Consider the following 20,188-nt stretch of genomic DNA (forward strand, 5'->3'; position numbering starts at 1 on the left):
GGTCATGGGACTAAAGGAGCAGAGACCATCCCTGCAGGATCACTCACAGGAGCAGAGACCATCCCTGCAGGATCACTCACAGGAGCAGAGACCATCCCTGCAGGATCACTCACAGGAGCAGAGACCATCCCTGCAGGATCACTCACAGGAGCAGAGACCATCCCTGCAGGATCACTCATGGAGTAGTGCTTGTCCCCTGCTTAACAACACATGTGCCTCCAGCTCATCTCTGGCCCCACGTAGAGCCAGACGCCTGAGAAGAGCTCTCTACCCACCTTCCTTCTCACTTGAACTCACTCCAGCCGTCTTTCCTCCACACTACCTCCCCGATACATCTCTTGCCCCTGATCTCCATGTCGCCAGATCAAAGTGGGCTCAGTTGCTCCCCAGGGCTCAACCTCTCAGCGGCATCTGACAGCAGTTCCCTCCTCCGGAACCTCTCTCATCGGCTTGTCCCTTCGGGTCGCCTGCTCCTGTCTGTTGGCTCCGTGTCTAAAGCCCCTGACACCTCCAGCCAGGCTCAGTCTTCTGACTCTCTCTGCGCTGACCTGTCTCCTGGCTTTGACCACCACCCAGACGCTGATGATGTCTCCGTCACGCAGCCTCCTGCTGTCCCTGAACTCAACTCAAATACAGCCAATTCTCTATGGTATTCCCACTTGGATACCTAACGGGCTCCTCAAACGTCAGCATACCATGTGCAAAACCAAACTCCTGGTTTCTACTTCACCCTCCCTCCGGCATGCTCCTTTTCCCCAGCCATCCCATCCGTCAGCCACTCCTGCTGGCTCTACTTGAGACCCAGAACCTGAGCTTTTCACCGCTTCACCCCATGCACACCAGCTTCATCCCCTCCCGGGTCACGGCCGCAGTGCTGCTCTGCCTGTCCCCACCGTCCCCGGGGCCTTGAAAATAAGTCGATGCCGTCACTCCTCTGCTCAGAACCTCCACGGTGCAGGTCTCACTGAGTCAAAGCCCAGGCGCGTGAGGAGGCCAACAGGCCCAGAGATTCCGACTTCATGCTGCCCTCCTTCTCGCCCACTCTGTGCGGCCACAGTGCCTCCTGGCCGTTCCCCCCTCCTCAGGGCCTGATGTGCTCTCTTCTCTATCTCAAAGGAACACACACACACACACCCCTTACCTGTCTGCCCCACTAAGATAAGCAGAGGGCAGGGACTTGTTCGGTTAGCTACCATATTCCCAGGACTGTAAGCCCAGGTTACTGTTGATTGGCACTGGGCTGAGTGAATCAATGAGCACTGAGTGCAGCTCCCAAACTCACTGCCCTGGAGGGGGATGGGCCGTGCCAGAGGGGCTGACTCTCAGGTTCCGCTCCTTCAGTCTCCTGAGGTGTGCTGTCCTGCACCCGGAGGCCCTGTGGGACGGGACTGAGGCCAGGCAGCACAGCAGGACACACATGGGGCCAGCGTGCCCCTGCACTGCTGACCGCTGCTCCTCGCGAGCAGGATTAATGATAATCCCTGCCATTCGTCCAGCACATTCCAGCTCACCAAGTGCTGCCGTACCTGGTACTGCATCTGGGCCATACACCTGCCCACACGCAGGGCAGAGTGGGGACCGAGGTTCCCATCATAAAAGAGACAACTCCGAGGTCCCCAAGGTGAAGTTCTGGCCTGAGCTGCACAGGAAGTGGCTGAGCAGGGTACTGGGCCTGCCCTCTTCCCACTGGGCCTGCACCTGTGTCCTGCCCAGAGCAGTTTTCACCCAGTGAGACCTCTCGGGCAGGTGGGCATGTTTCTATTCTCTGAACAAGCTACTGAGTAAAAAAACACGAATCATTTATTCTTTGGTTGTCTACACAGACACTTAAATACTGCATCACTGTCACGCGGCTGCCTGAGCAGGCACCCCGTGGTGGCTGAGCCTGCGTCCTGAGCCCTCAGCCATGTCGAGGGTAGCAGGCCACCCTGCCATGTCCACTCCAAGAGCAGTAGCACCGTGCAGGCGGCTGTGAGCAGGGTCCTTTCACTGGGCAGCAGATGTAAGTGCCCACAGCTCCGTGGCCCCCAGTGGCCAGCCAGTCCAGGCCGCAGGCCAGAGTTTCCCACGGCGGGTCTAATCCCCAGTCCACGGTAAGCTGGACACGGTCAGAGCTCATCCTTGTGCCCTGACTCACTGCTGGGGGCAGATTCCTCTGCAGGTTGGGGCGGCCCCTGCTGCGCTTCCTGGGGCTGCTCCTGGGGGAGGTCCATCTCTTCTGGGCTGAAGAGCATCTTCACCAGGTCGTCGGCCTGTACCCTGTCCTGCAAGGACAAACCCCTGCTACTCAGAGAGGCCTCTGGACCAGGTACTCACCGCTCAGGGGCTACTTCCTCAGTGGCCTCTGAGCTCATCTCCTTCCCAACAGGTCCTGCTCTCTGGGCAAAGCCAGCTGAGGTGGCGCGCAAAGAGGAAGCAAGAACCAGGGTCATTCCCCATCGTCCCCCGCCCTGGAGCCCCATTACAAGTGGGGAAGAAGGGCCAGGAAGGAGGAGGCAGTGACCAAGATGACACAGGGCACCTTCCATGTCTAAGCCATCGGCAAGGGACTGGGAGAGGCGGAAGCAGAACAAGGGCCCTTCCAGGGCATTGCAGCACCGGCTGCCCTCACCCGCTCGCTGTGTCTAGCGTCCAAAGTGAACCACAGGGCGATGGCACAGCGCTGCCCCCTGGTGACGGCCTTCACTCCGTGCGGGTTTTCGGTGCCCGAGGAAAAGCCCACGGCCCTTCCGCACTGGGGCTGCACCTCTGCCTGAAGGGCACAAAGGGGAACACGGGACAGACTGACCTGCCTTCAGAAGGGACATGGGGTCCTTAGCGTCCACGCGTGAGGGGGGCTCCTCAGCCCAGCTTCCCAAAAACCAGGCTAAAGAGCAAAGGTGACCAGAGGAGCGACCAGCGCAGCAAAGCCCCTGGTTGGGGGGTGGGGGGGTGGGGGTGGGGGGAGCGCTGGCCACTAGAAGACCAGGTGGCTGTGCTGCCCTGCACTGAGGGTTTCTGTCTCTCAGGGATGGGGACAAGGACACACTCACTGTTACGGTCTTGGCATCCAGTTCAGTGAAATAAAAGTTTCCTCCATCGAAGTCTCCATTTAGGTAAAGAATGGCACTGGGAAAGGCAGAGAGAATCTCAACACAGACGTTCTCCTCCTCCCGCTCCCCAGACAACCCACAGGTCCAGCGCCTTCATCTCCAAGTGCTCTCAACCAGCAGCTAGAGGGGCCTTTCATAGGAAGAAAGCCTTCTAGAGCCTTCTTTGAAGCCTCACAAATGACTCCAACCGTCCCATCCCTACCCCCTTGCCCCAGAGAATCCACCATGCCCTTCTCTGGGGGACGTCCGCACCAAGTCCACCTCTTCCTGTCCCCATCGCACTACACTGTGATGGTTTCCTTGCTGTCTGGCTTCCTATCCAGAGGGCCTGGGGACAAGGGATTGGACTCTGGGAACAGCCGCTCCCAAACCTGTGTGTATGTGTAACTGTTGGGGGAGGGGGCAAAGAGCAGGGCATGGGGGCTCAGAGGGCGAGCGGGCACCTGTAGTCCCGGAAGGTGTAGGCAGGGGGCTCCTTGATGCACACGAGGGCCTCGGCGTTCAGGATGCAGTTGTCCACGTGGACCGGGTGGCTACTGTCCTTCCTCTCAGCCTGTGTCTCTGCGACCCAAGTGACACGTTAGCGCTGAGGTGCCTCAGGAGATATCACAGCTCTCCCGCTGGCATGGCGGGGGGCGGGGGGTGCTTCCCAAAATGAGTCTGGGTCCTGGGAATACCCAGTGAACAAGCGGGTCTGTCTCTAGCTGAGCTGTATCAGCCCAGGGGTCAGGACAGAATCACATGCGTGCCAATCCCATCACTGAGAATCACTGGCCTCACCAAACTCTCGCGTGTAGCTCCCCATCATTTGGCTTCTGACGCCCTCACCAGCCTGATCTGATTGCTCCCCCTTAACCTCACTCTCCAGAATAGCAGCTTTTCTTAGTTCCCCAACTGCCGGGTTGATCAATGCTCCTTCGCACGTCCTGTTCTCTCTGGCTTGAACAACCCTGTGCGCTCAACTGCTATTCATCCTGCACAACTATCATCACCTCCTCCAGAAAGCCCACCTGACTGCCCAGGTAGAACGACTGTAACTGCCTCGGCTGTATTATCACACTAGGCTGCCACTTGTTTGGTTACGTCCTCAGCATCCAGTCAGGGCCCGGGCATGGCATGTGCTTAGCGAAGGCTGCAGGGGTGAGGGAGGCCCACCTTCGATGGCGGTGCGGCACACCAGGTGGGAGTAGGAGAAGTAGAGGGGGGTGTCCAGGCGGAAGTAGGACTCCATGACACGCCGCACTTTCTCCGTCACGTTGTAGTACAGGTGGGCACTCTGCAGAGGAACTTTCCCTTCCTGTCCCAGCTGCCAAGGAGACCAGTGGTCAGCTGCCCTGAACGCCCCTTGTGGGCCAACAGGGACCTGAGGCCCCAGGCTCCTCATCCCTATATCAAAGGTGCAGTCTCTCTGCTTCCCACGCACCACACCCCAACGTTTTCCGCTTTCCCCGGCTCTCATACTTCTCTTTAAGAATAATTTGTGCACGTCACGCAGAAGTGCGGGCCCCTGGAGTCAGCGTTCTTCAGAAAGCGCTCACAGCTTTGGATCTTGGTCTTATCCTGTTTGCCTCATCTTATTACTCTTGGTCTAACAGCCAAAATTCCAAAGTGAAACTCACTCAGCTTAATCTACCCTCTCTCCATGGCAGCTGGAATGTGGACAGGAGACATCTTTAACCTTTCCTCCCACCATCCCCAGTTCCTGCCCCAAACCTGGCCTCCCCTCCCCTTCCCTCACTCTAGAACACTGAGCACCGACTCTACCTTGAGGGCTTTGAAGACAGTGACGCCATAGAACTTTTCGTTGGGGGTGTGTGGGGAGGTTTGGCCCCGGTAGCCATCACCTGATGTTGCTGCTGCCTACAAGCCCAAAAACAGGTGGAGTCAGCCAGGGAAGTTGACCACCTCTTCTCAGGCCACCTCGGGGGCACTGAGTCGGGGAAGCCCGGCTCTGGGGAGACGGTGTGGTCACTGGTCCCTCACGTTGGTCAGCCGCTGCAGCTCCCGGCACTCATCATCAGAGATCAAGCCATCCATGACCACCCGCTGGGAGCCATTCAGGACTTTGGAGTTCATGGTGAGATGGATGCCTTCATAGAGCAGGGGGCCACCTGCAAAGCAATGACAAGACTGGGCTAAATCCAGCAGCCACTCTGTGCAGAGACTCCATCAGATACTGCTTCCCTGTAAAGAACAGAAATTCCAGTTGTTTCCTGTTCACCAGAGGAATCTCCCATTTGGTCACTTCCAAAGGCAGGGTGGTCCAAAGGCTAGAACTTGGAGCTGAAAGACGGGAGAGCCAAGTCCTGGTCCTCGCTCTACTCCTGACCAGCTGCTGGCTCTTTAGGCCTTTACATTCCTAAAACGAGCTCGTGGATCAGAAAGAACTGGGTTTGACTCCTGCATTAGTGAGCTGTGTGACACTGGCAAGTTACTTAACCTCCCTGAGTCCTAATTTTCTGATCTGTAAAGTGGCATCTACCTCACGTGATGTCTGTTTGATATAAATAAAAATACAAATTAAATCCTTAGCATACTTGGCACAAAGTATATGCTCCAAAGTTTAGCTACCATCATCATCACCATCATTTATTTAATATGAGGATCTTACAATCTGCCCAACCCACCTCCTGGGGAGTGAAGAGAATCAAGACAAATACCGCTGAAAGCACTTAGAAAACAAAGGAAATTGGACACATTCTTTTCACATGCCAGTCTTGTTACTAGTAAATTAATCCCTTTTTGTAGAGCAAAGCCCAGTGCTTCTCCTATTTCGCAGGAGTCTCTCTGTGTTGGGAACATACTAAAGACTCAACCCAACTCCACCTATTTACTGAGACCGCAACATGCTAGGCGAGGCAAGGGGTTAACTCCTGCAGACAGCACCTGTTTCAACAATTACACAAACAACCAGCATACGACAGACCTTGTGAAAACACAAAGAATTTCAACAGAAAGGGGGAGGGAGTCCCAATTCGCCAGGGTAGGCATTGCAGGGTGTACCTGAGCCACCTCACAGGCGGAGATGAGAGGAAGTAGCTTAGGGTGAGGGACGGGCATGAACAAAGATTTGTGGGCAAAGAGAGGATCCAGGAACAGGAGCAGTCCAGGTGGGAGGGGAGAAGAACATAGGGTTAAAGGTCAGAATCCCTGTGTTTGGAAGACTGATCTGACCCTGGTGTGGAAAAAGGCAAGGACAGACAGGAAGAGGGAGGACAAGGGCAGACAGGAGGTGCTGGGCCTGAAGCAGGTTTGAGGCAGTTGGAAAAGAAAAAGGTGATAGGAGAAACAGAGCAGAGTCATGGGTAGGCCTCGGGGGAAGGGGGGGAGAACCAGAGGAGACCTGCAGATTTTGAGGCTTGGTGACAGGATGCATGGTGGACTTTGGGAGAAAACAGTTTGGAAGCAGTGAAACGGTAAGTTTTGCCCTATGAATACTTACTAAACTAGTGTCACTGTGACAAGAGTCTAATTTCTTTCACAAAAGCCAATTCTCAGTGCCCTTCCCAGATGGAAGTCCTGTTGGCGAGTCAGGAGGGACACCGAGGCAAGGTGAGGCCTGGTCCACGACGGCTTAGATCCTGAGCTGGCTCACTGTGAGCTTGGCGCATCCAGGGCGCATCCCGCTAGGGTGGGGCAGCTGCCTTGCTGCCTCCACGACAGCCGCAGGGCCCTGAGCTCCGTCCTCTCACCTTCCCGGGTCAGCCTGCTCACATCCAGCGACTCCTTGGTCTTCTCTTCCACAAGCGTCTCAATCTCCTTCATCAGGTTTCCAATCTCCTGGGAGATGCGGGCGGCTGTTTCCCGTTCGGACCTGTGAGCACAGCTGCTCTGAGGACTGGATTCTGGGTCTGGCCCCGGCTCCCACCCCAGCTTCCCAGATTGGACCTGCCCACCCCTGGCCAGGAGTTCACATCTGCCTGGGCTCAGAAGCCTCAGTGCTTCCTCAGACCGATCCAAGCATGCAGTTCTTCAAGGTCCTCACTTCTGTTTCTCTTGTAATCTCTTGGGAATCACCTCTTCGGGAGTCCATGAGTCCTAAGGGCAGGTCGGGAAAAATTAACAGTGTAGGGTGACCTACTTAAGCTTCCAGGTCTTGATGCAGAGAACAGGGTCTACAGAGAAGCCTCCTTAGCACCCTCGTGGCCCCAGGAGATGAAGTGAGAGGTCAGTGGACGCTAGTCACCTCTGGCTGCTGCCCAGAGTTCCCCTTTGTCGTTTCTGTCTCTCATCCATGGGCTTCAAGAGCCCATGTTTGGCTCACTCCCTGGAGTCACACAGCACACCACTTACCCGCAGCCCTTGCCCCCTCACACTGCCCACCCCCCAGCTGCTGTGCCCTGGCTCACCGGATCAACAAAGGGGATTCCAAAAACATCATAAGCAAAGAAAAGCAGTTCTTTCTCCAGCAGGCTTCGCTGGCGGTACTCCTGGGCGCTCTGAAGAAACAAAGTAGAAGAAAGTCCTGGAACTTGGCCCTGTCCGTTAACTCTCGGGTGCCCCTGGGCTTTCTACCCGTCACTCCCACTGTGAACCGAGGCTCCTCTCCATCACTAGTGTGTCAGTTCCCCAGTCTGGGACCAAGCCTCACTGCTGTGCTCACAGGCTCCTCCTGCAAGGCTCTGAGGGCGGCATAACCAGGCTTCCCTTGAAGGGGAAAACCCCCCTTCCTCCCCCAAAACCCCCATTAAACTCCAAGAGAGAAAATCTGATGATTCTCTGGAGACGTGAAAATGCTTCTCAAAGGAGAGTTCCTTCTTGATTTCTGCAGCTTAGTGCTCAGAAAGGAAACCTCAGGAAGTGAATCCTTGACTGTTACTCCCTGCATCCTTATAGCCACCTTTGAGATCGATACTATTATCCTCATTCTACAGATGAAGACACCGAGAAGCAGACAGGATAGACGATTTACTTTAGGGGACACTTTAGGAAATGGGACCTGCATTCAAACCTTGGTCTTTCCAATCCTAAAGCCCGTGTGCTTTTCATTACACCACTGCCTCCCTCAGACTCGGGACAGACCATGCCCCTCCCTGGAGATGGGCAGCTGCAGCAAGAGCAGCGGCTCTGGCATCTGGCCTTCCCACAAGTGCTCACAGCAGGGCTTACCCAGGGCAGGGAGACTAAGTACCTTCCGGGTCACATCTTTCCCTAGGTGCCCTGCTAGTCTCCAAGCAGCAGAAGGAAGGAAAAGGAAAAGAAGACATCGTCAGTTGAAATAAATGATGAGGACAGTAAGGACAATGTTACTGGTGTCAATGAGTCCTATACCATCTACTACTATATTTACCCAAGAGGAAGGTGGTAATTTCCTCCTGCAGAATTTAAGTGATTGGCTTCCTTTAGCAAGTGCTAGACACCAAGCTAGATAAGTTATCTCATCTAACCCTCCCAATAGTTGTATGAGGCTGCTAGGGAGCAGATCTCCCTTCTACCATTTATTCATTCCGCACCAATCTACTGTGTCAGGAACTGAGCCAGCGCTGGGATAAAACAAGGAGACAGATTTCGGTCAGCACTACCAGCCATTCGCCACTGTGCAAGTTAACGCATCTCTTGGTGCCTACATGTCCTCATCTCTAAAATGGAAAGAAGAGCGCCTACCTCGCAGGGTGGCGGTGATGATTAAGGGAGATGAGGAGTGTAAGGCACCCAGCACAGCGCTTGGCTCAACAAATGCTAGTCACCTTCTTCCCAGAAGGGGAGTTCTAGTTAAAAATGGTAGTTTGACCATATGAGCTTATTTCCCTCTCTATCTCAGACTCACTAATATGACCGTAAAATAAAGAAAGAAAGAAAAAAAAGATAGGGACTAGAAGTGCCATCTCAAATCCAGACGGTCACCATCTAGTGGCCAAAGAGGACAACTGCAAGGTAACCCTCTCCCTGTGGGGGGAGGGGATGGCCAGGTTCCAAAGCTAGGAAGAACCTTGGTATTTTTCTTCAGGGTAGGCTGGTGACCCCACCCTCGCCGAGTTTTTTGAGAATCAAAGGAAATAAAAGCCGTGAAAGAATTTTGTAAGCTATAAGATGCCACACGCATTTGAAAGGTGGTGATTTTCAATAGTGAGCGCCACAACAACCAGGATGGGAAGGCTGTTACTACCACATCATCTACTTCCTTCTCCCAGGGACCAGAGGAAGAATGAGCTCCCCGGGCTGGAGTGCGGCAGAGGAAAGCCTCCCGTGTGTCCCCGGGTTAGGTGGACAGCACCATGCAGTGTCTCCCGAGCTGGAGCTTGCTGCCTAATTAGGTAGGAAGAGGAGGGAGGAGTGAAAACACCCCACCTCCTGCCATCTAGTCAGTTCCCCTCTTGTAGCCACTGCCTCACTCAGGCCTCTTGGCTGCTCTCTGCACCCCCACAGTAGCTTCCAGCTGGTCTGCTTCCAGCACATTCCCATTCTGTGTCATTCACCGTCACATCCTGTGAGGCTACTGCTTAAAACCACTGTCTGCCTCATGGGACAGAGTCCAAGGTCCTGGTGGGGCACTCAAGACCCCTTAAAATCTGACCCTCCCAGGCCTCATCTCTGGTAATTCTCCATTACCACCTTTCATTGATATGGGACAATTGTCCATGTTTGCACATGCTGCTCTCTGTCTGAAAGGACCTTTCCTGCCTCATTCACTGACTGAGTTTTGTTGTTTTTGATTTTTTTTTTAAAATGTATTTTTACTGATTTCAGAGAGGAAGTGAGAGGGAGAGAAAGATAGAAACATCAATGATAAGAGAGAATCATTGATTGGCTGCCTCCTGCACATCCCCTACTGGGGATTGAACCTGAAACCCAGGCATGTGCCCTTGACTGGACTCAAACCCGGGACCTTCCAGTCAGCAAGCCGACGCTCTATCCACTGAGCCAAACCAGCCAGGGCTCACTGAGTTTATTATTAATTATTATTATTATTATTCTTAATTATTATTATTTTAAAAAATATTTTTATTGATTTCAGAGAGGAAGGGAGAGGGAGAGAGAGATAGAAACATCAATGATGAGAGAGAATCATTGATCTGCTGCCTCCTGCACGCCCCCTACTGGAGATTGAGGCTGAAACCCCAGCATGTGCCCTTGACTGGAATCAAACCGGGGACCCTTCAGTCCAAAGGCTGACGCTCTATCCACTGAGCCCAACCAGCCAGGGCTCACTGACTGAGTTTTTTAAAACCAAATGTCAACAGCACTTTTATGAAGCATTCCCTGACTCACCAGCTGGCTGCTTTTCCTCCCTGCTTCCACTAGAGCTTGTACTCACTATCTACTATTATATGCACTAGAGTTCTACAGATTTTGGATTACATGTCTTTCTGTACCAGCAATGTCCTAAGGTGTGTTTTAGATGGCATTGAAAAAGACATGAGAGTAATACATTTACAACTAAAATAAATCCACAGAGTATCAACAGCCATGAAAAGAAACATCAGTCTTCTCCCACCCCTGACCTGTAGGCCCAGGCCTCAGGGGTAATCCCGATGAACAGTTTTTTATCAGTCTGTACAGAAAGATTACAATTTAAAATTTAAAGCATATATATGTATTAAAAAAATAAATAGGATTTAATATATTTATTTATTTTAGATATATTTTTTTTCTTTACTTAAAATCATATCATGGGAGATCATTTCATATTGGTGCACAGCAATCTGCTCATGCAATACAATAGTCTTGTAGGTCACTAAATGAGTGTATCATAATTTATTTAACCAGTCTCCAAATTGATGGTAGTTAGCCTGCTTCCAGTCTTTTGCATTTAGCAGGAATGTTCTGGTGCACATCTGTGCATACTTAGCTTTGCATGCCTGTTCAGCCCCAAGGTAAATCTCTGCAGTCCCATTGCTGGTTAAATGAACAGTCCAATTTACAGTCCCACCAACAGTGCAGGAGTGTGCCTGCTTTATCACCCCCTATTTTCTCTAATATATTTGCTGTATAGATAACTGAGTGGCCTCTAGAGTAACTTTTGCTATTAACTCTTTTTTGACAAAGTGAAAAACTGGGCCAAAGTTACAGCCATTTTTACACACACTGTAGATGGGGTGGGAGAGGCCAGTAAGGACACAGGTGATTGAAAGCCACAGTGATAAGACACCAGTTTCAGGAGGTGGCTGAGTTTGGAGGTGAAGAAACCGGCCACCTGCTACATGTGTTCCAGCACAAGACCCCCGTGATGCTACCCGTCCACACAATACTTTGTACACACTTGTACCAGGCCTGTCAGCTCACTATCTTATTTGACCCTCATACTCATTCTGTGTTGAAGACAGAACAAGAGCCATAATCCCATTTTATAGAGGAAGAAACAGATGCAGAGGGGCAATGCAGGGTGCCTATGATCTCCATGATGTGCTGAAGATCACGCGGCTAGTAAGTGGAGGAGCGAGGATTTGAGTACAGACTAGTGACTTCAAATACACCTCATTGGCCCTAGCTAGTTTGGCTCAGTGGATAGAGCATTGGCCTATGGACTGAAGGGTCCCAGGTTCAATTCCAGTCAAGGGCACATGCCTGGGTTGTGGGCTCAATCCCTAGTGGGGGGTGTGCAGGAGGCAGTCGATCAATGATTCTCTCTCATCACTGATGTTTCAATCTCTCTCTCCCTCTCCTTTCCTCTCTGAAATCAACAAAAATATATTTTTTTAAAAAACCAACAAAACATCTCATTGCTCTGGGCTCAAGAAGGAAAGGGTCCAGGTTCTGAGCAAGGCATATACACAAATATCAAGGTTTATAGTATCAAATTCAGTAAGTTAGAAACAGCAAACTTTTCGTGTTTTTAATTATAAATATAATACCCATTCATTGCAGGAAATTTAGAAAACATAAATAAGCGAAATACAAAAATCACCCATAATTCTACTACCCAGAAAAAACCATTGCTAACATTTTGGTGCGTTTCATTTTGGTCACTGCATTCCATAGACTTTTCTCCTTGTTTTAGAGGGAGATAGAAATAATGCCAAAAGAAGGAGAGATCAGACAGTGGCAGAAAGAAGAAGGGATGGAGAGGAAAATGGAGACAGAAAGCTTGTGAGTGAAAAAAAGCATGATGTTAAAAATGATAAATCTTGGCCAAGTGGTATCAAGTCTCAAAGTAGGGGGTGCCAAAAAGGGGAAAGGCGTGCTGCTTTGCTGTTCTGCTTTTCTTTGGCAACTCAGAGAACATGCATCTGGGCCCAGATCATGCTAATTAATTATGCTAGTTAGGGCTCCAGCAGCTTCTCCATGCTTCCTTTGCTCCCTTATTCTCTCAGTGACAATTGCTTAGTGCACTCCCAGCCGCCCAGGCCCCCTGTTCCCACCGTGCACAAGCAGTGCCAGCTCCCCTCCTCCACCCCACTCTGCCCTCTGGTCTGGGTTCAGCTGGAACGTCTCTCACCTCTCGGGGGCCAATGGATCTGGCTTGCTCTTCCCCAAGCATGGCGGTATAGTAGGCCAGATTCTGGTTCATCACCTCATCATTGGGGAAGAAGAGGAGATAGGTCTTCGCACATTCAATAGCCTGTGTATAATTCCCAACTGCAAAGGGAAAGAAAAATGGCTTTGAAAGGTCTAATTCTGGGTGCCAGGAACCACCAGTGTTCATTCTCAGCACAGATTTGGGGGGAGACCTAGAAGAATAATATTGAAACAAAAGAATTTGAATCCTCTGTGTGCCCACATTTTTAAAAATTCACAAGTAATTCAAACGCTGGCCTCCAAATTAGACCAACTTCAGGAATATTCCTGTCTTCCTACTTTCTTTTCCCTATGGATTTTCAGAAGAGAGGGGAAGATAATAGCAAATTGCCTCTTGGTTGGTATGTGTTAGTTTATAGTTGAACTATAAACATCATATACTCAGGAATATGCTGTAATGTTAGCACATAGTAGGAACTCAGTAAAGATCTGCTGACTTGCTTTTCTGGATATTGATAGACACACACACACACACAATCACACACCTGCCCCAGAGCATCAATGCTACACGAGGAGGAGGGCTGAGAAATGTCCTGTGAGCTGGTTTAAATGTCCTATGAGCTGGTTGTCCTAGCCTTGCTGTAACAATTCAGTTGCAAAATTAGATTATAAATGCCATGGAAGGGATGAGAGGGAGTCCTACAGCCTCCCTCTTCCAGCTTTCCAGGCTGCTGGTATGGGCTTCCTTGGCTGTGGCTTGTGACACAGCACCCAGGGAGCACCTGGCAGGGTGTCTTCCAGAGCCACAGAGAGAAGCCAAATGAGTTGAAGCACAGCCGATACAAGCCCTGCCTGCCTTGCTTTCGGCTTCTGACTCAAAAGCAGCAAAGAGGAAAGTCGGCCTTACTGTTATAGTAGGCAAACTGCAGGTAATTATAGTGCGACGGGAGGAAGTCTTCAAAGGGCTTCTCTCGACTTGGGTGGGAAGCCAGCTCCGTGACACAGTTCTGCTTGCAGCTGAGGACCTGGATGTAATGATCTGAGAAGAATCAAAGAGGGGGAATAAGGTCAATCTTCAGGTCTCAGATTCCGGTTAAGATGAACAAATTCACGCGGAAGCAACTGCCAGTCAGATTCCCAGATTTAAGAGATTTAGAAATGAGAGTGAAGATGCTGTGCGTGTGTTATCACGACACCATCCTTAGAGCTGAGGTAGGGTTGAGGGCTGGGCTCTGAGCAGCGCACCTGTGATGGCCTGGAAGAGGTCAGCGTTGTACTCCAGGTAGTTGTAGCCGTCATAGTCATAGGGTCCTTCGCAGAGGGCCCGGCACTCCTCCTCCGCCACAAAGTACTGCTGCAGCGCCGCCTCGAGGTGGGGCACGGCTTCCTGCGGTTGCTCCTCTGAGTAGAGTCGCACTCCCAGTCGGAACTGGTCCTACTGGGAGGAAGCAGTACCCAATGCAGGCCAGATGGCCTCTCTCCTACTCCCCCCTCCCCCATCTTCATGAGGGTCCTCATTTCTTGCTCATCTCAGGTTATGAATGGAAAGGGTGGCCGCCATATAATGAAGACCTTTTGTAAATGGTCTTGACTTGCTTCATTTGAAATTTAAAAGCATTTAACTAGATCTAGATAAACGATGTGGGAGTTGTCATTTGTTTCACTTTTCTGTTGCGCTAAAGTTTTCAAAATAAAAGTTAAATGAAAAACAATTTAATTCTTAAATGTTAGAATGTGGTCTGTGGCGACGACAGCAATCTTCCCAGCAGTGAGGGACTTGGGCACTGCAAGCAGCTGATTACAGACTCTGCTTTTGCTGTCTGTGGGACACAGCTCCCATTCCTGTGGACAACAACTATTTCCATTTGTCACAGAATCACTAAAAAAAACCAACCCCAGACCTGTGTGTAGGTGTGTAATTTAAAACTGTGTATGGCTGTAGAATGTACTAGGTGTACGCAGTTTACTTTTTCAAGAAAAACCTACATAATAAAAAAATTGTGACTAGTAGATTAAGACAATCTCTGCATGATATGGACTATCATACAGCCATTAAAATTGTGTTTTAAAAGAAAATTTGAAGACGTAAGAAAAGGCTCATGATACAATGTTAGTTCAAAAAGGATGATGAAAAATACACACAGAATATGACATCAAATTATGTTTTAAAATCACATACAGAAGACTTAAAATATAGGCCAAAATATCAACTACTGGTTTTCCTAAGATGGCAGTATTATAAATGATTAGTTTCTGTTTTATACTTCACTGCAATTTTCTAATGGTATACAACAAACAGACATTACTTCTGCAATCAGAAAACAGCCCTAGTAAGTATCACTGTAATAAAAAGTAAGAAGGAGATAAAGTTCTTCACCATATGAGGTTTGGCCTCAAGATCCTTGAAGTCAGCCTCCTTCACCCCAGACATGGTCTGGTAATAGTCTAGGTTCTGACGCATCTCCATGTGCTCAGGATTGCCCACGAAGAAGGTGTGTGCTGCGGCTACGGCTTTCTCCAACTTGTTTATCTAAGAATGAAGCACAAGAACACGATTCTCACATCCAAACCCTGAAGGTCTGTGTCCACATGTGCCGTCCACAGTAAACAGGAAATCACAGCCTTCCTGAGCCTTCCATTCAGTGTGCCCCGCCCCTGTCCGCCCCAGAAAACACCTATGGCAGGAACTACATACCAGAGATTAGAAGCACAAGGCCCTGGGCAGATTTTCAGTTATTCCCCAAATCAGGATTAGGGGCGCTCCAAATTACAGGAGGTAATGCTTCAACAGTGTAAACATTCTATTTTATTTTATTTTTTATTTTTTTAATTTTTTAAAATATATTTTATTGATTTTTTGTAGAGAGGAAGGGAGAGGGATAGAAAGTTTAGAAACATCGATGAGAGAGAAACATGGATCAGCTGCCTCCTGCACACCCCTTACTGGGGATGTGCCCACAACCAAGGCACATGCCCTTGGCCAGAATCGAACCTGGGACCTTTCAGTCCACAGGCCGAAGCTTTATCCACTGAGCCAAACCGGTTAGGGAAACATTCTATTTTAAAACAAAGGTCATATTGTAGAAGGAACACTATAGAAGACTGACTGCTCAAATAATGTATTCTCAAGATTTACATGTACTGACTGAGCTGAAGAAAATCCAAGGCTTTAAGAATTTATTTAAGGTTAGAGGAGAAAGAGCAGTTAATAATCAGACCATGTCTAAGAAAGGATATGCTTAGGAAAAGTGTCTAGTTTGTTAATCCTCACCTGAGGATATTTTTCCTTTTTTTTTTTTTTTTTAAAGAGAGAGAAGGGAGGGAGAGAGACAGAGAAACATTGATGTGAGAGAGAGAGGCACACGCAACTGGTTGCCTCCAGCACGCCCCGATCGGGGGACCAGGGATCCAACCTGCAACCTGCAACTGAGGCACGTGCCCTTGACCAGAATCAAACCCTGGGGTTTCTGGGACCCTACAGTTCAAGGACCAACACTCTATCAACCCATGAGCCAAAATGCCCGGGGCAAAAAAGTGTGGGGTTTTTCTGCATAAAATGACACATTCAAGGAAAAGGTGGGTGGCTGACAAATACTAAGGTCCTCTACAACAAGCATGTCAAACTCGCAGCCTGCGGGCCCCATGCAGCCCACAACAAATATTTTTGCTGTGCAGCCAATATAACGGTATGTAAGGAACATTTAAAAAAATATATTTTATTGATTTTTTACAGAGAGGAAGGGAGAGGGAAAGAGAGTTAGAAACATCGATGAGAGAGAAACATCGATCAGCTGCCTCCTGCACACCCCTTACCGGGGATGTGCCTGCAACCAAGGTACATGCCCTTGACTGGACTCAAACCCGGGACCCTTAAGTCCACAGGCCAACGCTCTATCCACTGAGCCAAACCAGTCAGGGCTGTAAGAAACATTTTAATAAAAATTTTGTAACTTAATTTTTACAATATCCTGTTATATATAATCCTATATAATAAAAGGGTAATAAGCAAATTGACCCTAACAGTGAATGACCAGGAACAACCGGTCACTATGATGTGCACTGACCACCAGGAGGCAGACACTCAACACAGGAGCTGCCCTTTGGTGGTCAGTGCGCTCCCACGGGGAGCTCCGCTTAGCCCAAGCTGGGCTGATGGCTGCAAGCGCAGTGGCAGTGGTGGGAGCTTCTCCCACCTCCTCCACAGTGCTAAGGATGTCTGACTGAGGCTTAGGCCCAATCCCCCAGGGAGCGGGCCTAAGCTGGCAGGTGGACATCCCCCGAGGGCTCTAGGGCTGCCAGAGGGATGTCTGACTGCCAGCTTAGGCCCGATCCCCTGGGGAGTGGGCCTAAACTGGTAGGTGAACATCCCCCCAGTGGTCCTGAACTGCGAGAGGGCACAGGCTGTGATGGGGGATCCCCCAAGAACACAAATTTTCATGCACCGGGCCTCTAGTTATTAATAATGAACTACAATGTTTGCTAATGACTGATAATTATAATCATGTTGCATTCATTTCCCTTACGCACCTTATGTGCAGGCACACCATTTTTCTCCACTAATACTAGCAGCGAATATTTTAGCAGCCAATTGCCATGTCATTAGTCTTGTACTGACCTGTTTGGTGCGCAACAGGAAATATTTTGCTTTTGGAGAACAAGAAAAATAGGTTTATTTGTGTTATGCTTATTAATTTGTGCTGTTATTCAGTGTCTGGTAAGTTAATGTTCAAGAAAATATTAATTTTTATTAAAATGTTCTATTATTTTATGTTAACGATTACTCATTTATTTCAGCCCTTCGTATTCAGCATGTCTCCACCAAAATAAACCTATGTTTCTGTGAAAATTGAAGCTTTTGTTTTTTTTGTGGCCCACATCAACTTAAACCTTGCTTTTTTGGCCCATGTTAGCCTTTGAATTTGACATGCTTGCTCTACAACATCCAGGCATGGCATCTTCAGACTCAAAATCCAGGACTCATGAGGTTATACAAATAAATATCTGAGGGGAAGGGGAGCAGGGATGTGCTACAGGCCACAATAACGTCCATAGCAATGGACTCCAGCATATCAAAGTTACACAGGTTCATATGTAGAATCCAAACTAAATCACTGATGATTTAATGATTAACTAATGGGCAAATGAATTTAAAAATGCAAAGTATTTAAAATATCAAGGGGGGGGGGGAAGGAGACATGTGTAATACTCTTTGTAATACTTTAAGAAATAAAAATAAATAAAATAAAATAAAGCCTGTAACCTTAAAATAGCGGTGACCCAAGGTCAATAATCCCCATCTCTGGACCTCAGTTCCCTTAATTATAAAATCATAAATTCTTTTAAGTCCATTCCTTCTGTGGGTTTATCCTCCCTCCCATCTTTCAGCATTGCCCTTGCTTTCTCTGTTCTCCCCCATCTCCTCACTCCATCCCCAGCCCTTTAGTTTCCTTCTCTCATGTGAACAACTGCACTCATCCCCTAATGGTTCGCCCTGCCACCACTTTCTCCTTCGCCCAGGCTTATTCACATGGCTTCCAGGGTCAGCATTCTAAAACCCACTTCTGATGATGGCTCCCTGAAGCCTACAGAATTCTCTTCCCAGTCTGGCCTCACTCTACCTGGAACAGGGTGCTCTCCTCTAGCAGTATCTAGAATCAGCTTCAAATGTCACCTCTTTTTTCCCCCAAATATTTTTAAACTGATTTCAGAGAGGAAGGGAGAGGGAGAGAGAGACAGAAACATCAATGATGAGAGAGAATCATTGATTGGTTGCCTCCTGGAGGCCCCCTACTGGGGATGGAGCCTGCAACCCCGGGCATATGCCCTTGACTGGAATCGAACCTGGGACCTTTCAGTCTGCAGGCTGACGCTCTATCCACCGAGCAACACCAGCTAGGGCTTTTTTTGAAGTCTCTCTAATTTCTCTGAGACAAAGATAGATCTCCCTCCTCTGTGCTCCCACAGCCCTATGTACATATCATTTCAGTACCCCTCATGATAGTGATTCTTAACAGCAAAGCAAGACAAACAAAAACCCATAAAGTCTAGCATTTTAATTACTTGCAGAAGAACTGGAATGTAGTAGGTATTCAATAAATGTTTGTCAAAGACTTTTAAAAAGTGCTGTTAAGTGACATGACTAAAGATAGCCCAACTGTTTTGGTTTCAAACCCAGCACTCTTCTGCGTAATTAGGAGGAACGGAGCAGAACTGTGTACACGAAACATTTGTGGAGACGTGGAAATCTGCGGTTCCAAAGGTTTTCTAAGTCTCTGTTCAGGTTGAATTGAAAGTCTATCAAACCATGGACATAACAGACATAAAGCACAGCTCCTTCTTTTCTCACCCAATGAAATGGGGCTAATAAGTAGTACCTGCCTTACAGGATATAGCCAGGATCTGGGCATATGAATTAATAAACGCAAAGTATTTAAAATAGTGCTGAAAGTATGTGCTGGTTATCATCATCACCATCATCATCATCAGGCAGGCCAGGAGCGCTCCAAATCCATGTATACTTGGACTTAAGGCACTCTGGAATTCCTAAAGTTACTCATTTCTTTGGGAACCTGACAGACTCGCCAGAGGGTCCCCCACAGGGAGGGGCCAGACGGCCCCTACTGGCGACGTGGCAACCTCACGTCTCGAGAGAAAGCGGTGGCACTCAGGCAGCAGGAAAAGCATCACTGAAAAACGAACCGGAAGGAAGATCGTGTAGAAAGGTCCGGGCTTCTCTCTCGGACAACTACAATGAAACCAGGGTGAGAAACCCAAGCTGCCACTTTGGGTCCCTTTAGGAAGCCTGTCGGGGAAACACGGGCCACGTTTCGGTTGATGGGTGCCCTAACCCCAGGCTGGACCTTTGGGGCTACCATCTGACTATGCGAAGCGGGCTAGGCAGGTCTCCCAGCAGGGTCCTCGCCCTCCCTGGGTCCGAGGAGAGCTCTCGGGCCGAGACCACCTTCCCTCTCTGCGGATCCTTCCCGGGCCCCCCGCCAAGTTTCCCCGGGTCGCCTTCACCTACGCCCAGAAGAACCCCAGCCAGCGGACAGGTCTGCACCTTGAAGTAGGCGACCTGCAGGTAGTTGTAGGGGCTCCGCTTGTGGAACTCCAACTCCAGCTCCTCGCTGAGCGAGTGGGCGCCCGGCGGTCCCAGGCAGCGGCGCAGACAGGCAGCGCGGCGCAACAGGCCCCCGAAGAAGCGCAGATCGTGCAGGGCAGCGCCCGAGGCCTGCGTCAGGCTCGGGGGCGAGTCGGAGTCCAGCTCCCACGGGAAGTCGGCGGCGCACCGGGTGCGGCAGCGCAGGCGGAGGGCGCGCAGGGCGGCCCGCGAGCGCAGCGCCCGCTCCATGCTCAGTACCACCCCGGGCCAATCCCCGCGCGCGTAGGCCGCGGTCCCCTCGGCAAAGAGCAGATCCGGCGCCAACATGTCCCACTCTGCCTCGGATTCGGCATGGGCTCGGGAGGCAGCGGCGGCGACGGCCAACAGTGTGGTCAGCAGCTTCAACACGCGTGCCGCCATCACCTCCTCAGACCTGATTGCTCATCACCCGCCACGGAGACCCGAGTCCCACCCCCAGGCAGCTCCGCCCCGCCCCGCCTGAAGCCCCGCCCCCAGGCTGGGCGCTGCGAGTACCGAAGGCTTGCAGGGCTCCACCCCTTAGCGGAACCCTATGCGTCACTTGGGGTCCCGCCTCCGA

At 50.1% G+C, this 20,188-nt stretch overlaps 1 protein-coding gene across 2 annotated transcripts; it reads right to left on the reverse strand.

Moving 5' to 3' along the window:
* Positions 1–1,776: 1,776 nt before the first annotated feature.
* P3H1 (prolyl 3-hydroxylase 1) lies at positions 1,777–20,045 on the reverse strand. Of its 2 annotated transcripts, none has more exons than XM_081088480.1 (15): positions 19,549–20,045; positions 14,866–15,018; positions 13,734–13,923; positions 13,396–13,527; positions 12,469–12,608; positions 7,442–7,531; positions 7,078–7,130; positions 6,785–6,930; positions 5,076–5,203; positions 4,857–4,952; positions 4,248–4,398; positions 3,536–3,653; positions 3,033–3,108; positions 2,612–2,752; positions 1,777–2,264 (listed from the first exon to the last, which is right to left on the reverse strand). In XM_081088480.1, exons 1-15 carry the CDS (start codon positions 20,008–20,010, stop codon positions 2,109–2,111), a joined length of 2,232 nt encoding a protein of 743 aa, XP_080944606.1. In that variant the 5' UTR covers positions 20,011–20,045; the 3' UTR covers positions 1,777–2,108. The 2 variants fall into 2 exon arrangements, with proteins under 2 accessions (XP_080944606.1, XP_080944605.1); XM_081088479.1 differs by having other exon boundaries at positions 1,779–2,264; positions 6,785–6,906.
* Positions 20,046–20,188: the final 143 nt, after the last annotated feature.

The sequence above is a fragment of the Myotis nattereri genome, assembly GCF_964212035.1.
Source record: "Myotis nattereri genome assembly, chromosome: 3".
NCBI classification, from domain to species: Eukaryota; Metazoa; Chordata; class Mammalia; order Chiroptera; family Vespertilionidae; genus Myotis; species Myotis nattereri.